This window comes from Pezoporus flaviventris, unplaced genomic scaffold (assembly GCF_033815535.1).
Source record: "Pezoporus flaviventris isolate CSIRO_AGI_PZ_B2104156 unplaced genomic scaffold, CSIRO_AGI_Pfla_v1 ptg000025l, whole genome shotgun sequence".
Lineage (NCBI taxonomy): Eukaryota > Metazoa > Chordata > Aves > Psittaciformes > Psittacidae > Pezoporus > Pezoporus flaviventris.
This window is the reverse complement of record NW_026892573.1, coordinates 15,154,585-15,171,156: the sequence shown is the minus strand read 5'-3', so window position 1 is coordinate 15,171,156 and position 16,572 is coordinate 15,154,585. Positions and strand designations below refer to the sequence as shown.

At 45.8% G+C, this 16,572-nt stretch overlaps 2 protein-coding genes and 2 non-coding genes across 5 annotated transcripts; all 4 read left to right on the top strand.

Annotated features, from left to right (window-relative positions):
• The first annotated feature begins 4,604 nt into the window (after positions 1-4,604).
• RPL21 (ribosomal protein L21) lies at positions 4,605-9,476 on the top strand. 2 transcript variants are annotated; one of them, XM_061457597.1, is made up of 6 exons: positions 4,605-4,667; positions 5,775-5,853; positions 6,418-6,479; positions 7,613-7,725; positions 8,356-8,506; positions 9,339-9,476. In XM_061457597.1, exons 2-6 carry the CDS (start codon positions 5,787-5,789, stop codon positions 9,426-9,428), a joined length of 483 nt encoding a protein of 160 aa, XP_061313581.1. In that variant the 5' UTR covers positions 4,605-4,667; positions 5,775-5,786; the 3' UTR covers positions 9,429-9,476. The 2 variants fall into 2 exon arrangements, with proteins under 2 accessions (XP_061313581.1, XP_061313580.1); XM_061457596.1 differs by having other exon boundaries at positions 4,628-4,701.
• On the top strand, positions 7,316-7,390 carry LOC133271787 (small nucleolar RNA SNORD102). The gene has a single exon (XR_009744256.1). It is a non-coding gene; the product is annotated as a small nucleolar RNA SNORD102 (small nucleolar RNA).
• LOC133271796 (small nucleolar RNA SNORA27) lies at positions 7,785-7,917 on the top strand. The gene has a single exon (XR_009744266.1). It is a non-coding gene; the product is annotated as a small nucleolar RNA SNORA27 (small nucleolar RNA).
• Positions 9,477-14,809: 5,333 nt separating the features above from the next.
• RASL11A (RAS like family 11 member A) lies at positions 14,810-16,321 on the top strand. Its single transcript, XM_061457595.1, has 4 exons — positions 14,810-14,971; positions 15,061-15,117; positions 15,190-15,269; positions 15,431-16,321. Exons 1-4 carry the CDS (start codon positions 14,851-14,853, stop codon positions 15,881-15,883), a joined length of 711 nt encoding a protein of 236 aa, XP_061313579.1. The 5' UTR covers positions 14,810-14,850; the 3' UTR covers positions 15,884-16,321.
• The last annotated feature ends 251 nt before the right edge of the window (positions 16,322-16,572 follow it).

Here is a 16,572-nt window from a genome sequence, read left to right as displayed (position 1 = left end):
AGCCCCACAAAAATCCCCATCTTATGCAGCTTCTCGCAGCAGCTCAGTTCTGCCATGAAAAAGGAGCGAAAGGTATCTGTAATTGTCAGCTATGTCAGCCAACGTGGCTAATCGCATGCAGTGAAAACAGCTAAATAAACAGCAAGCTGATGGTGACAATTTGAGGAGTTGCTTGTACCTAGCTTGATGGGTTGGACTTGGGGGAGGTTACACAGGGACAGGTGACCTCAAAACAGTGGTACCACGAGGAATCTGAGAAAATGATGCATTGAGGAAACCAGCTTCCTGAGAAGCCACTCCATTAGTAAGGTAGGAAAGGGATGTTAACTGCTTTTAAAATGAAGTTTGATAAATTGATCGTATTATTTGGTACCCATGAGAAGCTGGTCAGTTACACAACAGAGTACTTGGAAGATCCTGATGACTTCTGCATGGTCAGTAATGCTGTATTCACTGATGTACATACACAAGTAGAATGCCATGTTACTCAAATAAGCAGCTGAATGACAGAACTTGTTCATATATCAGATTTTCTGTGGCAGTCAAGATAATGATGTAAAAAAAAGGCCATTTGTTTGGCTTTGGTATCAATCTACCTGCATCTAGTAACATTTTGAATTAATATATATGTAACCTCGGTGTAACAAAAACTTTCCCCCATGTGTGACATGGTGGGCCCCATCACAATTCTTGGTCTATGCAGTTTTTGCCTTTGTATTTCTCTCAAAGACGTGTTGTGTCTTTGAGAAAGGAATTTCCCATTCCTCTCTCCATGGAATGCCTCACTGGCAATACAGCTCAGTACAGCCACTTGTAGAGGCACCTCTGCAATTCCACAGCAGACACATTGAAGGAGTCTGTCTGTACAGCCAGTTTTGGAAGGTGAATTGCTGCTTAGACTCAACTTTTATTGATTTTAATTCCCATGAAACTAGGCTCAGGCTTATATTTACAGAGTGGGTTTTGTGGATGAGGAGCTGGGCAACCAGAAATAAAATGTTGTTAGAGACAGAATCATCAGGGAGCTAAAGAGTTCATGAAAGGGAGCAGAAGCATGACTTTGAGATGCCACATAACTCAATTCCTTTGGAAACAGGAAAGAGCAGAACAAAAGGGTCAACTCAAGAGGTGACACAGATGACTTTGGTCAGTAACTTTCTGATCAAAAGTGCGACGGGGCAGCCAATTAACTTCACAATCTTGATTTTCAATTTAGACTCCTTGTTTTGCAGTGTTATCACAAGAGGAACTGCAGATTTCAATTCTCTTTATTTAACACCTATTCTCAGTTATTTCTGTTAAAATTTTGCTCCAGTCCTAATTAGCTATATTTTATTGTGCAATGAATGCATCATGTGAGACACAGGAGATCTACACCCTACTGAAGGGGAATATTTTTAATTTTTCACCTCAGGACCCTTTACAAACTCTCATTAATTTAAATTCCTTCCACACCACTGCTGAATAACCTAACACAAATGGAATGTCACACTCCAGATCTCTCTGTGTATCACTTGGTCCTCTGAGTGTAGGAGCGAGCCAGATCCCACTGTGCATTAAAATTTCAGTGAAGGATTCCTGACAACCCCATGTGCAGAATCATCATAGCACGTTTATTCTTTGGAGAGAGCTGTTGGCCAGATGCTGCAGAGAAGTGTCAGAAAAAAAATGGGGCTCTCCCAGAGAAGATACCAGAATCCTGACTGTGGGAGCCTGGGGACAGGAAATGTTTGGGGTTTATTTATTTTTTTGGCATGGTACTTTCCACTCTGAAAAACAAAGTGATGTTTATCTAGTCCCCACTCCTCTGACTTCTAATTAGCCCTCCCTTTCAAACTCCTTTCCCCAGCAACTTTGAATTGGCTCGCACTGAAGCTGCTTTCCCTGTCTTGCTCTACCTCCAAGCCAGAGAGAGTGGGAGGAAAACACAGTCTACCATGGTGTAGTAGATTTACAGAGCACATTAATGGGTGGAGCACCTACCTGGGACCTTCATGGGGTTTTAGATCTTCATGTTAAGATGGGCGTTGCCACTCACATTCACCCCAGTCTTGAGGATGTGTTTCTGAAACAGAACCAGATACGGTATTTTCTCTACAGCCTAAGAGAAACTGGAATCTGGATCTTACAACTGCAGTTTGATGAACAAAGGAAGAGCAGTTTAGCCAGGGTTTCTGAGGGGATGAGGCCGGGCAGTAAGGAGAGCACCTTAAGTCTGGAATGTAGAGCTGCAGGTCTCCCCCATGTCTGCTTGGCTGCTAGCTCCAGTTTCCAGGCAAGAACTCACCCCACAGCTCGTGCAGCTTTATCTGTTGGAGACAGCCATTATTAAGAAATCCTTTTGTGAGCAACATACAAAGGCTCTGCAGCCTTTAAGTGCTCAGGAGGCCACGGTTTGGGGAAAGTGTGTATGAAATGTTGGTAGATAGGACAAACAGGTGGACTTCTGGCTCAGACCCAGACAGCATGCCCAGTGCCAACAAACGTTGAAACATGATTGTTTCTTCGAAATATGGAGCTGAACAAGGATCCCAGAAAATGCTAATCAAGGTCAATTTTATGAATAAAAACATTACTGAAATTTTGAATATGCCCATCATGCAATTATTCAGGAAAAAAAATGTAGCAAATCCTGAATGTCTTCTTTGGCCCCAAGTAAAGGAGAGTTAAGTTCACAGTTACTGCTCCCTCACAAATTGCACCTATATGCTCTATATATGGACAGGAGTTTTAACGTGGAGTTTCTTGCCCTCTCCTTCCTGCTCCATGTGGAGATATGCCCTCTATGTCAGCCCTTGGCAAGAGTAAGGTGTTCAGCTCACTGAAAATGCCTATCTCCCTTTATTCAATAATGCCTTTTAGTATTTGGCTTCCTGTCTTTACTTTGCTTGATATCCTCCCTGACATCTCTCTGTCTGTTGCCAGTGTTCTGTTCCCTGCTTAAGAGCAGCTCACGATCATAACTATCTTCATGCTTGGAGATGTTTCATGGTTCCTAGGCTGAATGCGTATTAAATGATACAGATTTTCAATGTGTAGATATCAGGTGCTGCAAATTTAGAATTTTCATGGAAAATACATGCTGGAATACATACATGTTTTTTCTAAATTTAACACTACTCCAAGAGGTCTCATGTGGAGACAGGGCCTCTGTCTGTCATAACATGCCCTGCCAGCTAGCTTTGCAGCCAGAACCTGATAGTGTATTTAGTCCTCCATATCCATTCTTCCAATACATAAATATTAAACTAGCTTTAAAATGATAGAAAGGGCTTAAGTTTTGCAAGACAACATTAGAATAACTGTGAAGTTAGTCAGAAGATCAAATATGTTTTTATATGCAGCTTTAAGTAATCATCCCTCCCCTAAATTAAATAACTGCTGCTTTCACTCAAAACAGAAATTCCTGTAGCAGGGTAATTTCTTGCCGAGACAAGTTTTGAACTGTCCTTGCGTGTTTAGCTCAGGGGAAGGAGGTCCTCTTTTGACTCATTCCCTGCAATCAGCTTCCCATGATGATCCTGTCTGCTCGAATATTGACAATGCACAAACACAGTGAGTCACGCCAGCAGCTCTGGAAGCTGCTCACCAGCCTGCTCCATCTTCAGGCACCACACAGCTGATGCAACCTGTGGCTGTACAAAGGCTCTTTGTTGAGAATCCATGCCTAATTTATCTTTGTGGAACATCTGCCACACCAATTGGAGATTATGGCATTATAATAAGAAGAAACCCCATAATAATAAACCCTAAACCTGAGCAGCCTTTTGGCTTCTGCTGTTGGCTTGCTTCTACCATGCTTTCCTGTCCAGGACTACGTGGTCTCCAGTCAGGCAGCTGTAACAGACACACAGCAGCAAAAGGCTCTCACAGACCTACAGACAGCTTTGGGTTGAACACTGCCAGGGATGAGGCATCCACAACTCTGGACAGCCTGTGCCAGTGTCTCATCACCCTCAAAGCAGAGAACTTTTTCCTTACACCTAATCTAAGTCTACATTATTTCAGTTTGAAGCTATTCCTCCTTGTCCTATCACTACCTGCCCTTGTAAAAAGTCCCTCTCCAGCTTTCTTTCAGCCCCATTAGGCGCTGGAAGCTGTTCTAAGGTCTCCCCAGAGCCTTCTTTTCTCCAGGCTGAACAAGCCAAAATCTCTCAGCCGGTCAGCATAAGAGAGGTGCTCCAGCCCTCTGATCGTTTTCATGGCCTCCTCTGGACTCTTTAATGTGGGCTTCTTTAATGTTGTGGGCTCAGTATAGTTAAAATGACCAAACGTAATTCCTTATGGACAGCAGGCCAGCCACCCCAACACAGCACTCGCTCCTTGGGATCCCTGACAGTCAACGCTTCCCTGCCACCCCGCTGCCGGCCTCCCTTAGCCCCGTCTCACGGCCATGACAAAACCGGTATCTGTCCCTGCTCCAGCGAACGGGTCAAAGCTCAGCCTGACAGACCCGTCTTTATCCAGCAGCATCTGCGCCCCACAGCTGCCTGCAGCGGGCGCACCGCAGGCAGGCGGGCAGGCAGGCAAGCGGGCAGGCGGGCGGGCGCCTCCCGGAGTTTCTCTCAGGCGCGGCTCGGGCAGCCCCGCCAAGGCCCCGCTGTTAAGTGCGGCCGCGGCGCCGCCTCTTTCTTTCCGTCCCGGGACGCCATTTTGCAGGACGCGAGGTGAGGTTCGCTGAGCACCGGTTGTGGGCCGCAGGTGCTTCTGCCGGCTCCGGGAGGGCGGCCGGACTCTGTCACTCTGCGCTGGTGGCGGGGCCGAGTGGCCGCTGGCTCTGGCTGGGGCGGCGAGCCCTTGCTGTGGTAGGAGCCTGAGGGAGGGAGGGCGCCGCGGCCTGTAGGACGCGGGTAGGGGTGTCGGGCCGGGAGACTGTTGAGGGATGGAGGAGCCGCTGGGGCCAGCGGCGGGGCGGTTTGTGGCTCCGCCGGGCCGGTGGCACACATGGCGGCGGGCCCGATCAGCCCGGCCTTGCATATCCTGGGCGGCTGTGGCAGCCTCCCGAGGTAGGCCCCGAAATGGGGAGCAGCGGGGCTTGGCTTTCGCTGACGGGCCTGGTGGTTGGCGTCTGGCCTGCTTACGCATGTGCGCGTCTCGTAAATCACAGAATCTTAGACTGGTTTGGGTTGAAGAAGACTTTAAAATCAGCTAGTTCCAACCCCCTTGCCACGGGCAGGAGTCATGTCTTGTGGATGCTATGTGAGGAGAGGCTGAGGCAACTAGATTTAGTCCACCAGGAACAGAGGTGCTTTTGGAGGCGCAGTAGGGACGTGTGGCAGGAGCCACATGTGTCACAGGCATGGTGGTTGACAGGGGCGTGAGGCAGAAGCATGAGACAAATGGCTTGAGGTAAAATGAGAAGCTCACACTGGGTATAAGGGGAAAGTTTTAAATTATGAGAAAGGCCTCCAAACAGGCTGCCCGGAGGGGAAGCTGTGCAGTAGTTTTTCCATCCTTGAATTGTTCCAAGACCTGACTGGACAAAGCCCTGCACAGCTTGCCCTGGTCATAGTAGACCTTGTTTTAAGTAGAAGGTTGAGCTAGGTAGCTTGCTAACATCCATTCTAACCTGAGTTACCCTGTGGTCCTTTTTTAAAAATACTGCTTTCTGTAGATTTCTAAGCTAATGGCACTGCTTGAATAGACCTAGCAATTTGGAAGTGGTGATTATGAATAAGCTTGAAGTCTTGATTTTTCTGAAGTGTCTGAAAATGCTGTCAGTCGGATTTTTAGTCAACTCCTGGTTTTAAATAATTTGCATTCATTTTTTACAGTAATAAGCCAAAATGACGAACACAAAGGGAAAGAGGAGGGGGACACGTTACATGTTCTCAAGGCCATTTCGCAAACATGGTGAGTATATCTTACAGTAAGAACACTGCCTGTTGGATGTTAACAGTCCCTAGGTAGCATTTGTAAAACAGTGGCTTGTGGCAAAGGATTTCTGACAATTTGGGCTAAAAACAGCTGCATGATACACAAATAAACTGTCAGCTTTTGCAGCTTATGCATTGGATTCTGATTGCTTGACAGTAACAACACTGATTCTGTCAGTGCTTGAGAATTAATTTGAAGGTGAAGAAAATACTTCAAGAGTTACAAAATGTACAGTTTTTGCTTCTTAGCAATGTGCAGTGAGAACAGCTGCGTTCACAGCAAAGTGGTAAATAGTTTAATGCCTTTCCAGCTTCTGCATTGGGGGTGAGAGTAAAGCTGTACTTTTTTCCTGAGTTAGTTGGTGGTTTTTTTTTAATTAAAAGTATGTGAAGAAGTAATTACTATTTTAAAAAATGGTTTTATTTCTCAGTGTTAGGTTTTTGAAATTGAATTTATATCTGAAATATTGTCTCCCACCCATTTTTGTGTGTGTGTGAAACTGGGGGCTTCATAAGTATCCAAATCTCTGTCTTTTAACAGGAGTTGTCCCTCTGGCTACCTATATGCGCATCTACAAGAAGGGTGATATAGTTGATATCAAGGTACTTTCTATAATTATAGGTAGTTAAAAGCTAAAGTAGTGTAATTCTTTTCAGTCACCAGTTTCTTGAGGTGGTCTTTTCTGTTGTTGTTACTTGGGTCATATACAAGTACTTGCTACTCACTTTTGAAGCAGTACTGGGATATCAGTGCTACTGAGCCAGAAGTCAGTGTCACGCTGGTTTATGTAGGGTTTTATTTTTATATATATATATGTGTGTATATATATATATATATATATATATATATATATATATAAACATTTGGCTGTGCTTTGTTACTCCCATGTGCAGCTGAAAACCATGAGTGAAAGGTACCATGTCTAATACTGGGATTGCTGTAGGGTGCCTACTACTGCTACTTTGAAAGGAACCCCTCCATCGTTTTAGTAGATTTTCTGTTTTGCCTGACTTGTAGCTGCTACTCAGAAGAGTCGTTATGGTGGTGTAGGTGATAATTACATCTTGTGACCCTGTGTCACTGTAGGACTATACTTAAAATAAAAATGTACAGGGATTGTCATTGCAAAGCTGTATTAAAACTAGAAACTAAGAAATAAATGTAAGGATACATCATATATATTGATACAGGAGAAGAATTAAGGAGCATTTTCCATCACTTGATATTTTCTATAACTTGTCCTTTAAAATCCACTGTACTTTCAAAATTAAGCTGTAGTGAATCTGAAAGTCTTTCACCAGAGATTCCTACTTCGTTGAATCCTTTTGTTTCATTTGAAATGCAGAGTTTTAACCATCACACAGGAGATGGTGTGTAATTTGCTTGCTTTTTGTTTGGGAACTGCACTGTTCAAAATTAATACTTCTCGATACACTGGAGCTTGATGATGATTGTCTCATGTGATTGCTTGCTGAAAGCAAAGTGATCAGTCATTTCACCGACACTGAAAGCAACCAGAATTTTCACAGCGGAGTTTGGTAGTCTTCAGATACAAATGCATGGCTATAAATTCTAATGTACAGATAAAATGTGAGTATTTTAAATGAATTTCAAGTAATTTGAAATCTGTACTTTAGATAACTTATGAAAGAAAAGTCACTGATGGTGCTTTTTGTTTTTTTTCCCCTTCCCCAAGTTAAAGTTTACACTTTATTCTTGTTTTACCTCTTAACAGGGTATGGGTACTGTTCAAAAAGGTATGCCCCACAAGTGTTACCACGGCAAGACTGGAAGGGTATATAATGTTACTCAGCACGCTGTGGGCATTATTGTTAACAAGCAGGTCAAGTAAGTACTGAAATTCCACTTCCTGAAACTTAGTGTTTAGGAAAGTTAATCTGTAATTGCACCCTCCTTTCACTTTGCCAGTTAGACAGCTATTGTCTTGATTGGTCATTCAAGGTGGGTAAAGTGTATATCCTTTCTATAACCCAAGTAAATGATGCTCATTTGACTTGGATCCTGTCAGAGGAAACAGTTTTTATTGAGCAGCACATAAAGTGATATTACCTAACGGGGCTTTTCAGCCAAATCTCACATTGGTACTGAAGCCCTTTTAAGTCTTAGCTTGTAGGTCTGCTCACGGGATTTTTGAACAGCTTGAACAGAAAAGGAAAGGTTGTTTTTTCCAGGAGTAACACAGTTCTTTGTGTGCTACAAAGTTAAAATTCACACAACACAATTGTTTTCCACAATCTTAATCTAAAATTGTCAGCACATTATTATATATTAATAAGCTTTCAGTTACCAAAGTTATGTATGGTTTGCATCTGCAGCAGTATATTTTAAGTGATTGTTCTTTAAAGAAAAATTATCTGTGATTTTGCTTATGGAGTTACTCCTCTAAGGGCCATAAAACTAGCTTTGAAGTGGCCTTTTTTTCAAGTCCAGTAAATTAAAACTGATTTCCTTTCTTAGGGGAAAGATTCTTGCCAAGAGAATCAATGTGCGCATTGAGCATATTAAACATTCCAAGAGCAGAGACAGCTTTCTGCAGCGTGTGAAGGAGAATGAAAGGAAGAAAAAGGAAGCAAAAGAAAAAGGCATTTGGGTTCAACTGAAACGCCAGGTAATATTTTTATTGTAGTTGACACATGGTTCATTCAGTTCACAGAAAGCCCCCAAACAGCTAAAACCAAACCAGCTGAGTAAAATGTTGTGTTCTTCCAAAATATTCATGCTACACTGTTTCTGAGCTCTTTCTGTGTCTTTCAAAGACAAATCCTCCCGCCAAAAAACACCTATTCTGAAAACCCCATGTCTGTGGCAGATTGTGTGGAAGTGTCTGTTGCTCCCTCCCTCACTTCCTGCAAAAGGACTGTGAACCCAAGTTATTTTTGGTGGTTTTTCTTTCAGAGTAGAGTGGCAGCATGCAGTGTGTCTGCCTCTGAGCTGTCTGATACGTTTGGTACCTGAACAGACCTGTGGTGTTCCTGGGTGGAGATGGCAGCCTTGGCTGCAAACAAAGGGACAGGTGCTTCCTGTTCTGCTGCTGACCTGCAGCAGAAGCTTTGGCTGATTTCTAGGATCAGTGTCAACTTTGGTTTAGTTGACTTTAGCTGCAACAATTTTTGTTGTAACCCTGAATTAATAGCTGACTTCAGAGAGTGAGATAACAGTTGTTGCTTCTGGAACTGCAGGATACATCATTTCTTGTTAATTTAGATTAGTAAATTGCAGAGGGTAAAGTGTAGGAATTTTGCATTCAGCAAAGTCAAGCACAGTTCCTAGCAGATAAATTTTTGCTGCTGTTCTTTGAATCAAAGTGCAAAGAAACTATTAACGGTAAAATTGCTGTAATGTCAATAAAAGAAGGTGCTCGGTGGTTGTCAAAATTAATTTTCTGTAAGGTTGCTTTTGAGTTTTAGTGCCATGAGTTTGGTTTTTTTCTTTCTTTACAGCCTGCTCCCCCAAGAGAAGCACACTTCGTGAGAACTAATGGCAAGGACCCAGAGCTGCTGGAGCCAATTCCCTATGAATTCATGGCATAAGGCACATTTAAAAGAAGTAAATTAAAGATCTGGTTTTGGACAAGTGTATGTCATTGTGGCTGATTCCTCCAGGGCTGTTTTTTTGTTGTTTTTTTTTTTTAACAGGTGCTTTAGAAGCCTGTTGTTTTACTGAAGTTTGTTTATTCAACTTGCCTTACATTGTGCTTGGTCATTTACATCATCTGCAGCTTTTGCATATCAGTTTAGTCATTCATAGACACCATAAATCCTGGGAACACTGAAACTAGCTAAAGCTTAGTGATGATCATGAGGCTATATGAGGGAATGGAATATTTCACCACTAAACGAAGGACATGTGCAAAGAATTATACAGTGTCACTTGAAGGTTGTTTTTTTTTTTGTGGGAAAAGGGATAACAAGCTTCAGATTCCATTGGTAGAAGCTTTTGGTTGAGGGGCCTCAGATTAATACCAAAGAATTGTGGAAACAGTTTTTGAAAGCAGCCTCTTAAGAAATGACTGCAGGCAGATTTTGGTGCTCTGCCATTCGAACCTGTGAAAAAAGGGGTTTTAGAATACCCCAGGCCAATAAGCATTCTTATGAAGTAATAGCGGTTTAAAAATAAGGCTTTAATTCCAAAACTGCCAGCCTTTGTGATTTGATTTTTATCATTTTAATTGGCTGTCATAGCTGAACATTGTATTTTGTATGTTTATTTCGTGTCTGTTGAATCTAAACTTTTCCATGGATGTTCTAACTCGTTCCTCTCATCCCACTGATCTGTTGATACGTCCTTCACAAAACCCAGCATTTAAGTGGAAGAAGTCTTCAGCTGACTACTAACTAACCAGTGCTATTTTTGTGAGCATTGTTTGAAACTGTGAGGAGGGCTAAAGAAAGTGCTGAGGGTAATCTGCTTGGTTAGCTTTGAAAGTGCATAAACTCAAGTTTAACTGTGTTGCAGATATGGATAAGTAATACTTTACCTTTTTAAGTGTGGTGTAAGGCATTGCTTAGCTGCCAGTAATGTCTACATGTAGAGTACCATTAGAGAAGCTAGTGACTTCAAGCCATTTGTAGGTATTGACTGTTAAAAATTGTTGAATAGGTAGTTGCAGGACAGCTAATAAGTTTGGGAAAGAATGAGGTTTGCTTTTGCCCTTAATTCTGAGGTGCCTACGTGTCAAACTGTACAGGTTGTTTATAGATAAAGGGATTAATGGCTGCTTGCTCTTACCTACCATTTGATTGTGAGTGTTCCTATTCTCACGGAATGCAGTTTTTGGACGTTGAATTCATTGTGTGGCTTGGCCTGGTATTTAAGGGTGGCAGGCTTTAGGTACTGAATGCTCAAAGCCCCAGTGAGCAGATGCTACATTTGAAATTTCTCCAGGCTTCCATCTCAGAAGGTAGAACAGGCTGTCTTGTTGGAATGACTTTGGAAATGCCTTGAAGAAGATGGAACAAAGCTTCTCCATTAGCAGACTGATGGGTGATGCTTATAGTGTCTTTTGACACCATATGTATTGGACATAGAGTGTACCACCATCTCCTGAAGGAAGGTTGATGAATCTTAACTTCCATTGTTACAGTTTATGCACTTAGCTTTTATGACCAGGCGGGGTTTTGTTGGAGCAGCTAAATCTGTATGCTGAGCCTTAGACCTTTATCATCTTCTTTGGCTTGCCAGTTTCCACAGCAATTTAAAATCCCTATTTGGCTCACAAAATAAGCATCATTTTCCATTGGGAAAGGAGGACTTAAGTGGGAGGCTTCATTGGGTACAGTCTTCAGTGATGGTGTTTTTACATTTTCTTCACATGCTTGTGTAAGTTATTTCATTCCATGTTTGGTTTGTACTTAACTGTCAGGATTGCAGTGAATTAGCCGTAGCATCGTGATGGGATGGTTACCAGTAACTGTAAGTGGTAGGGAGTAATAAACTTCTGAATTTGGAATAGTAAGCCTAGGCAGCGTGCTGGGATCTCATTTAAGAGCTGTGCTTCTGGAGAAGCTGTGCATGACAACAGCTCTCAATCCATTTACTGTCACTGTTTTTAAAGTCACTATGCCGACAGTAGATACTGTTCGGAAGTTGTGTGTGGGCTGGGAGGAGAACAAGGGAATGCATTCCTTGGTCAGGATTCCCAGAAATGACTGAAAATGAAGCTGGTTTGAACAGGAAGAGGGTAGCCTTTCGAGCGGAGGCGAGTGTTTGAAAGCAGGACAAGTTAGCTACAGCTTAACCTGTCTTGGGTTTATAGACACTGCCTGTTAGTTGCCCTCAGTGCAGTGGTAGTTTTCCTGGTTGTCTCAAGTTTGCAGCAGCACAACCCAGGTATTTACCAGTCTTAGTACCTGCTATTGAAGTTTGCTTCCCGTGTTCAGCACAGTTGCGACAAAAGGTAGAGATCTGTGAGTTGAGAAAAGTTGTGGAAGAACTGCCTGTCAGGACACTTGAATCATGAAACTAGTGTCTAAATTGAAAATTGTCTTTCTTGGTAGAATAGTTTTAATTGTGTGCAGAGCTTGCAGAAGATTTGGGAGGGGAGTGAGTGATTTTGGCAGTTCAGCCTCTGCCCCCTTGGGTGGAGGAAGCACGTTTTCTTAGAGTGTTTGGAGTTGCAGGTTCCTCTCTCCTTTGGCTTGCTCTGGAAGGGGTTATACACACTTAAACCCATTAGCTGTAACTGGTTGTCCACACCCCTGTTCTGAGGCTGTGCCTGGAAAGCAAAACCTTGCAGTGAGCCTGCCAGCTACAGAGAGGGTGTTTTCACACTGTGACAGTTTAATTTTGTTTCATTCCATGATACTTCGAATTGTGGAGAACTCTTGTGAAATGTGCAAAGCTGTAGGTTTCCCATGTAACTGGACACACCTTGAGCTGCTAGGGATCAATTCAAAAGTCAGTTTTGCTGAAGTTCAGTATTAATGTTGCCTGTCTTCCAGTCCTCTTCTGGTACAGAGGCTTCATTATCCCAGAGCTGGTGCACAGCTTGTCCCTATACAACATGTGAAAGGATAAAGTGCTTATGGATTAGCACAAGCTGTTATGTTTCAGTGTAGTGCTTTGTCTCTGTTCCTCAGAGCTCAGTTACGAGGTGGGGGCTGAGCTTTCGGCTCCTAACCAGGTTTTACTGCCTTGGACTTTGCAGCTGGTTCCCTGCCAAAGACCCTGCCAAGTATCTCCTGTTGTCTCTTGGAGAAGAAGCAAGGAAGCTTTCTGAGCTGTCAGCTTCATCTGGGTTAGCCTGTCACTGGCACCAAGACCTGAGGCTCCCTGAGGGCTGTGCAGGCAGTTAGTCTTAATGCTGTGCCTGGCCAGGGGGGTTAGTGAAAGGGCAGAAAGGACTGGGGAGGAGGAATCATGCCTGTGCAGAGGGGCTGCAGGCTGAGGACCCCAGGAGGAAGCAGTTGAAGTGTGCATGCCTGAGCAGGGTGGGGGATGTTCAGACACCTTCAGCCCCATTCCTTGAGGGAGAAGGCAGGTAAGCAGCTGTAAGAGGATATACAAACTACTGCTTTTGTAATCTTCTGTTGTGGGTATCAGATAGGGTAGACTGTCTTGAGGACAGCTAATCTGAGCCCCTATTGCTTCAACCTACTGAGCTGCTCCTGCTGCACCAAAGTTAAGTGGTAATGGAGAGACAGCCCATTGATCCCTGGAAATCACTTCCTTTGCAGGGTGTCCTACCTGTTTCCATGCTGTCATCTCTGTGCTTGACCATCACTGTTTGCTCTCTCAGCAGCAGGTGAGGCAGCATGCTCAGAAGCGGGGAGCCCCTTCAGTTCTGGGGTTGGTGATTGTTTAATACTGCTGCACTCACAACTCAGCACCTGGGAAGCAGCTGCCTGGGACAGACTCATTTTGGTGGCATTCTTCCAAGAGCAAGTTAAATGTACTCCAATAGCTCCTTTGTAAAGAAATGTATAAAACCAGTCTGTGTTGGCACAGTGAGCAAGGCCAAAGCAAGATTCCATGGCAATGGGAGCAGATGACAACAGCACCAACCTCTGGAAGCCGAAAGCTTTTAGGGATAAAAGAGAAATCTTGTTTACAAAAATAGAAGGGCTTGTTGGCGTGATGGGAAGTAGAAATTCCAGAGGCAATCAATTTTTCAGATTTAAAGCGGCCTTGATGTTACCTGCAGGAAGCAGGGAGCAGCTCCTCCCCATCCTTGTCCCCATCGCATCAAGGGTTCTTCTCTCAGGACCACATTCACTGTTAGAGCAGGGCTGGCAGCATTCCTTGTGCATTTTCATGTCACTGGAGGGACTGGAGTGAGGATGTCTGAGGAAGCACACAGCAGGTCAGTACCTGGACTCTCACGGTTGTAGGGAGAAAGTAAGAGGGAGGACAAGAGGGAAGTGAGGAAAACCATGACTTGTCACTGCATGAATCTTCAGGAGCTGTGCTGAAGGGGAGGGGTAGGTGATTGTGTACAGCCCCAGTGCACAGCTCTGCTGAGGTTCAGCTCAGCTGCCTGTGGGTATCTGGGACCAGTGCTGCCCTGGGCATCAGCCCTGCAGCTCCCACGGTGGCTCCATCCCTGTGTGGTTACAGGCTGTGAAGCCACAGACCCATCCGGCTCCTTTCAAGTGCCAGTCTGCTACCCTCCTGCTGTCTTGTGTTACATATCTGCCTGATAAAGCAGCCCCTGAATGGATTATTTGGTAAACAGTTAACACACTTGTAAAGCAGCAGCGTGCCGCAGAAGCGGTTTTGCAGGAGCCAGGGCAACAGTTTGCGGAGATGGAAGCATCCACGCTGCTGCTGGCAGGTTTGAGGCTCGTGGTGGAGCACCTCTCTTTGAAACTTTATTCTACTTTAAAAACCTGAAGGGCCTAATCCAGACCTTGGGGCCCTGTGGACCGCTCTGGTTTCAGGACTGGCTGTTGCTTGATCCAGAGTCTGGGATTTCAACGCTGGCTATGGAGGGATGTGTCCAGGTGTGGGAAACAGAATAATCTGGAGTATAAGAACAAATCACTTCCTCTAAGTCCTGACTCACATCCCCCGCTGCAGGGAGGGCGCAAGAACCCGCAGCCTGTTGCGGTGGTGGAGGTGCACCCTCCCCAGCACGCGAGACTGGTGCTGCCTCCCGCCTGCCCGGAAGGAGGGCGGTGCTCGGCGGGATGCTGCGGTGCCCGCCACAAACCGGGGTGCAGGTAGCACGGCCGGACCGGGCTGTCCCCGCCCTGGGGGACAGGGGACGTGTGGGGAGGAAGGGGCGGCGGTGCCGCAGGGTGGACAGCGAGCGGGGGTACAGCTGGGGAGGGCTGCGGGGGGTGGGAGGTGCGGCTTGGGGCGGTACCGCCGAGGGGCGGACCCGCGTACGGCGCTGCCGCCGGAGCCTTTAAGAGCCGCCGGCGGCCGCCCGCGCTGGGCGCTGTCTGACGGGGTGAGCAGAGAGGGACAGAGTGGAACCGCGCCGAGCGGAGCCGCCGGGCCGCCCCTCCCATGCGCCTGCCGAGCATGTCCCAGCCCTTCCTGCTGGCGCCTATCGCTGAGTGCGCGCCGGGGCTGCCCGGCCCCCAGGTCCGCCTGGCAGTACTGGGTGCCCGCGGAGTTGGCAAGAGCGGTGAGTGCCGGGGGCTGCCCGTCCGTGCCCCCTCTCCCTTCCCGTGCCCGCCCATCCGTCCCGCCTAACACGGCCGCTCTGTGTTTCAGCGATGATCGTGCGGTTCCTGACGAAGCGCTTCATCGGGGACTACGAGCCCAACACAGGTGAGGCGGCGGCGGGCGGCGGGTGCGGGGTCCCGGTGCCGCGGGTGGTGCCTGACGCTCTGTGTTCCCCAGGCAGCCTCTACTCCCGGCTGGTCCGTCTGGGGGGTGACCACGTTGCCGTGCAGATCCAGGACACGCCGGGGTGCATCCAGGTACGAGCTGCTTTTCTCTGCCACCTGAAGGCTCAGCTTTTGAGCTCCAGTTTCCTCCAAGGCCAGGCTTCCCTTTAGACCTGTTTAATGGTGCCGCCTATGATGGAGGCTTTATGCTTTCACTGCCTGATATCAAATTTGTGCTGTCTGTTGTACCGCAGGTGCAGGAGGACTGTGTGCAGGTGCTGGACGCCCTGTCCCGGTGCGTGAAATGGGCAGAGGGCTTCCTCCTGGTCTACTCCATCACAGACTACAGCAGCTACCAGGTAGTCCGGCCGCTCTACCAGCACATACGCAAGGTCCACCCAGACGCCAGGACCCCCATTATTATCGTGGGGAACAAAGCTGACCTCCTCCACGCCCGGCAAGTGCAGGCAAAGGAGGGACTACAGCTGGCGAATGAACTGGGCAGCCTGTTCTTGGAGATCTCCACAAGTGACGACTCCCAGGGCGTCTGTGATGTGTTCCAGTACCTGTGCAAGGAGCTCAGCAAACTGCAGCATGCTGGCAGCACAGACAGGAGGCGGGTGTCCATCATCCCTCGGCCCAAATCTCCCAATATGCAAGATATAAAGAGACGTTTCAAACAGGCTTTATCTTCCAAAGTCAAATAAACCGCTGTGATGAGATCCTGTGTGATCCAATAGACCTTATTTTTGTAAACTAGTTAATAAAAATCTTTATTTTTGTACTAACACCAGCAGTATGGAAGTAAGTATGTCAAAGCTTGCGATTTCGTTGCCATTCTCTCTTGTTTGACTGGTTGGGTTATTTTTACAATAAGAAAAAAAGCTGCATAGCAACTAAATAGAGGTAGTTGGAGAAGGGGATTTTTGCCAGGAGGGTTTGATTCCATTTCTGTTTTGGGCTGGGGTTTCCTGCTTGACACTGCTCAAATGACTTTTTGGGGGCCTCAGTTTCCTGTTTCCAGAATGGGAGTGATAATGATGTAACACTCTGCTGCCTTTATAGAATGTTTGAAAGCCTTTGATGGAAAGCTTCATATGGAGAAAGGAAAAAAAAGCTCTATTAAACATGAAAACAAAACTGTCTGAGAGTTCTGATTATCATGGGATCACTTTTCTCCTTCAAAACTGCTGTTTTACCTGCACCCATAACCGCCTGAATGGTAATAAGCTGTTGGGAATGAGCTCCGATTTCTGATGTGTTTTGGAGTAATCAATGCCACAGAATTAATCTCTTGAGCCCTCAGTATTTAACAGAAGGGTTGAGTTCCTCCTACAGGTTACCACAGGACAAAGTGCTGAGCAATTCGCAGCAGAGGAGGGTGTGGGATGGCTGT